Genomic DNA, 4,840 nt, shown 5'->3' on the forward strand with positions numbered 1-4,840 from the left:
GTGGGGTGGGAGAGGACTGAGCTCTGTGAAGGACCCCAGTTCACTATGTCAAAAAGGAAAAAAAAGCAGGGTGCGGTGGCTCACGCCTGTAATCCCAGCACTTTGGGAGGGCAAGGCGGGCAGATCACCTGAAGTCAGGAGTTTGAGACCAGCCTGACCAACATGGTGAAATCCTGTCTTTACAAAAAATGCAAAAAAAAAAAAAAAAAAAAACTTAGAAAGGCGTAGTGGCTACTGTTATCTCAGATACTCGGGAGGCTGAGGCAGGAGAATCGCTTGAACCCGGGAGGCGGAGGTTGCAGTGAGCTGAGACTGCACCACTGTACTCCAGCCTGAGTGACAGAGCGAGACCCTGTCTCAAAAAAACAAAACAAAGCAAATAAATAGGGACACACAGTTGTGTGAGTTTAGACAGATGCAAGTGGTCATGGAACCACTGCAGGCACAACAGAGCAGCTCCGGTGTCCAAAAAGCTTCCTCAAGGTCCCTTGTGGTCAATCACTGCCCGCCCCTCAGCCCCCGGAGCCACTGGGAAGCCCCTTGCCCTGTGGGCTCGCCTGTCCTAGAACGTCTTATAAAAGGAGTCATAGATTGCAGCCTTTTCCGCCTGGCTTCTGTCCCTCTGCAGGGTGCACCTGGGATTCAGCCACCTTCGTTCCTTTCACCCCCGAGTGTCCGTCACGTGCTGCCCTGCAGCCTGATCGCGCCCCCACGGAAGGTCATTTCCTTGTTCCAAGTTCTCAGTGACGATGAATGAAGTCCTTGTAAACAGACATGTTCAAGTTCGCTGTGAACATAGTTTTCTTTTTTTTTTGAGACGGAGTCTCGCTCTGTCGCCCAGGCTGGAGTGCAGTGGCCAGATCTCAGCTCACTGCAAGCTCCGCCTCCCAGGTTTACGCCATTCTCCTGCCTCAACCTCCCGAGTAGCTGGGACTACAGGCGCCCGCCACCTCGCCCGGTTAGTTTTTTGTATTTTAGTAGAGACGGGGTTTCACCGTGTTAGCCAGGATGGTCTCGATCTCCTGACCTCGTGATCCGCCTGTCTCGGCCTCCCAAAGTGCTGGGATTACAGGCTTGAGCCACCGCGCCCGGCCAATGAACATAGTTTTCATTTCTCCCGGGTAGAGAACTCCATAAGTAGGTCGGGTCGTGGAACGTTTCACTGTGTGAGACTCTGCCAGGAAGTTTTCCAGTGTGGTCCTGTCTTGTGCATCCCACAGAGGATGAGAGTTCCGCTGACTCCCGGCCCTCACAGGCTCTAGGGATTGCGCGTGTTTCTGTGGAACGCCTTCCACGGTCTCCGAGGTGTGCAGAGCGGTTTCCAAAAGTTTCCAGGCTGCATCTTCCCACCGACTGATGCTCAGCGTATTCTCACCTCCCGTCTGGATGTTTTCTTTGGTGAAGTATCTTTTCAGATCTCTTGCCTGTCTTTTTATTTTTATTTATTTATTTTGAGACGGAGTTTTGCTCTTTTGCCCAGGTTGGAGGGCAATGGTGCCAGCTCGGCTCACTGCAACCTCCCCCCCACCTACCCCGCTTCAAGTTCAAGCAAGTCTCCTGCCTCAGCCTCCCGAGTAGCTGGGACTACAGGCACCCGCCACCACGGCCAGCTAATTCTTGTATTTTTAGAGACAGGGTTTCACCATGTTGGCCAGGCTGGTCTCGAACTCCTGACCTCAGGTGATCCACGTGCCTCGGCCTCCCAAATTGCAAGGATTACAGGCATGAGCCACCGCTCCCGGCCTCTTTTATTTTTAATGGAGTGGCTTGTTTTCTTTTTACTGGGTCTTGGGAGTTCCTCATGGATGCTGGATTTCAGTCTCCTATCAGGTGTGTTTTGTAAATGTTTTCCTGCTGCATTCTAACTGCTGACGCAGGTGAACTTGGCAGGGGCGTGGCTGGGAACTAGAACCCCCTGAAGCCCAGTGGAGGCCGCAAGCAGAAGCTCTCAGCTCCTTCCCTTCCCCGATGCTGGGGGCCGAGGCTCTTTCTCTGACCCTGCCCCCTTATGTCACCAGTGGAGGGTGTCCGGGTTCTTGGCATTTTGAACAAAGAATTGTACAAAACACACAAACAAAGCAAGGAAAGAATGAAGCGACAAAAGCAGAGATTTATTGAAAATGAAAGCACCCTCCACAGGGTGGGAGCAGGCAGAGCAAGCAGCTCAAGGGCCCCAGTTACAGAATGTTCTGGGGTTTCAATATCCTCTAGAGGTTTACCATTGGTTACTTGGTGATGCCCTATGTAAATGAAGAGGATGAAGTCAAAGTAATTTTCTCGGCTGAGCACGGCATCTCATGCCTATAATCCCAGCACTTTGGGAGGCTGAGGCGGGTGGATCACCTGAGATGGGGAGTTCAGGACCAGCCTGGCTAACATGGAGAAACCCCGTCTCTACTAAAAATACAAAATTAGCCAGGTGTGGTGGTGGGTGCCTGTAATCCCAGATAGTCAGGAGGCTGAGGCAGGCAAATCGCTTAAACCTGGGAGGCAGAGGCTGCAGAGAGCCAAGATCGCGCCACTGCACTCCAGCCTGGGCGACAACAATGAAACTCTGTCTCAAAAAAAAAAAAAAAAAACCAGTCATGTACTTGGTGTGGGTCCTGTCTAAACCCTATGTAAACCCTATGTGAATGGAGAGGATGGAGTGAAGGTACAAAGTCATTCACGTTCCCATCATCGTTGGTGTTTCCATTTGATTTGGTTCCAGGATATCCTTAGGCTCCCTGCTGTCTCCAGGTCCTCTTCTCCTGCCTCACTCTCACTCTCTCCAGAGGACTGGCAGTGCTGGCCTCCCTGGCAGGACCTCCAACCCTGACCAGAGGTTTCTGGGTGGTGTGCTCTGAGGCCACCTTCTGCTCCTTGCCCAGTGTCCCTGGGTGCTCTGTGGGAACACAGAGAGGTCACTTGGGAGGTTCCGGCCTCTGCCAGCCTGCGGCGCCTTCCTGGCGTCATTGCCCCCCGCATGCTTACACAACCAGTGATAAGGTGGTATCCAATGCCATAATCCTCCCCGGGGCTGGCCCAGCCCCATCTGGTCCCATCTGGTCCCTAGCCTGCTTGCTGGAAGCCCAGCTGGGGGCTGCATCGGGGGTGGTGGGGGTCTGGAGTGAGGGGTGCCCAGGCCTCTCTCACAGTGTGGGGGCACAAGCTCTGCCCTGGACATTCTGTCAGTGTGACCCTACCCACATGTTGGGGGTGAGAGAAGGGGGCTTTCTGGGTGGCCAGACCCCAGGAGAGGGGCCTAGCCAGAGCAACCCCAGCCCAGCTGCCTGCAGCTGCACCCCCAAGGGCCCTGGCTCAGCTGAGCCAGACAGGGTGTGGACAGAGGGGCTTGGGCATGAGTGCAGGTAAGCCAGGACAAGTCTCTGCTGTGGCTTGGCAGTGACCCCGTGATTGGTGACATGTCTGGCAGGCCTAGGGGACAAATCCTCAGCCCGGGTACGTCAGGCCAGAGCCTGGCTGTCTGGAGCCCTCCAGGAAATGCCCCCCGAGGATGGGGGACACCAGAGTGATTGTGCGAAACAATGGACAAGAGAGCTGGAGTCTCAGAGCCAAAGTGCCTTCCGCTTCCATCTGCTCCACCCAGGAGCAGGTGCACCCAGGTGGTGGCCTGGGCTATAAAGCTGGCCCCCTGGGGCTTGGGGACTCAGCACCACGGGCTGGAAGGCAGGTGAGGGGATGACGTTGTTCCTGCTCGGTGCAATCCTGACCCTTCTCTGGGCGCCCACGGCACAGGCTGAGGTTCTGCTGCAGCCTGACTTCAATGCTGAAAAGGTACCAGGGGCCTCTGCTGTCCTGTGGTGGGTGGGAGCTGGCCCCTGCCAGAGACAACGTGATAATTGTGACAACTGCCTTTCCTGGGGTGCTTGCTCTGTGCTCGGCCAGGCACGTGCTATAGACCTGCTCTGCGCTTAATCCTAAACCAACCCATGAATGGATCATTACTGCACCCACTTCACAGCTGGGGAACTGAGGCTCACAGCTGCACTGTGACCTGCCCGAGATGAGTTCCTGTCCACCTGGGCTCAGCTCGCACCCGAGAGATGGCCACTCTGAGGCCCCTTGCCGTGGTGTCACTTCTGGGTTGTCCCCTGGGTCCTTGGGCAAGGAGGGCCCTGCTGCCGGCTGTCCTGGCCTGCGGTGACTAAGTCCCTGGCAGTTCTCAGGCCTCTGGTACGTGGTCTCCATGGCATCTGACTGCAAGGTCTTCCTGGGCAAGAAAGACCACCTGTCTATGTCCACCAGGGCCGTCAGGCCCACAGAGGAGGGCGGCCTCCACGTCCACATGGAGTTCCCGGGGTGAGTTACTTGGGTTGGGCTGCCTGGGCTGGGCTGGGGGGCCGAGGTAGCTGGGGGCCATGAGTTAGCCAGCTGTGCACCCCCAGGGCGGACGGCTGTAACCAGGTGGATGCCGAGTACCTGAAGGTGGGCTCCAAGGGACACTTCAGAGTCCCAGGTAGGTCCTGCTTCATCCGCCTTCAGGGGTGCTGGACGCCGCTTCTCTGGGGGTGATGTGGGGCTGACTTTCCACCAGGGCTCCAGCTGTCCATCCCAGTCTCCAGCCCCTGCCCGCCCCTCCCCGTCCCTCCTCTGTCCTCGGGGAACATGCTCACAGCCCAGCAGCAGGGGCAGGCATGGGTGGGGTCGGTGCCCGGCCCCATCCACTTCTCCAGCCTGATCGGCTGCCTGCCTCTCCGCAGCCTTGGGCTACCTGGACGTGCGCATCGTGGACACAGACTACAGCTCCTTCGCAGTCCTTTACATCTACAAGGAGCTGGAGGGGGCCCTCAGCACCATGGTCCAGCTCTACAGTGAGTGCCTGTCCCACCTCCCCCCA

At 56.6% G+C, this 4,840-nt stretch overlaps 1 protein-coding gene across 1 annotated transcript in view; it reads left to right on the plus strand.

Moving 5' to 3' along the window:
* Positions 1–3,662: 3,662 nt before the first annotated feature.
* Positions 3,663–4,840, plus strand: part of LCN15 (lipocalin 15) — an 8,140-nt gene continuing 6,962 nt past the window's right edge. Inside the window, exons 1-4 of the mRNA XM_017893013.1 lie at positions 3,663–3,777; positions 4,163–4,302; positions 4,389–4,459; positions 4,704–4,814. Of these exons, the coding sequence (XP_017748502.1) occupies positions 3,682–3,777; positions 4,163–4,302; positions 4,389–4,459; positions 4,704–4,814 (418 nt within the window). The 5' untranslated portion in view covers positions 3,663–3,681. The remainder of the gene's footprint in view (positions 3,778–4,162; positions 4,303–4,388; positions 4,460–4,703; positions 4,815–4,840) is intronic.

This window comes from Rhinopithecus bieti, unplaced genomic scaffold (genome assembly GCF_001698545.2).
Source record: "Rhinopithecus bieti isolate Rb0 unplaced genomic scaffold, ASM169854v2 scaffold_23276, whole genome shotgun sequence".
Taxonomy (NCBI): Eukaryota; Metazoa; Chordata; class Mammalia; order Primates; family Cercopithecidae; genus Rhinopithecus; species Rhinopithecus bieti.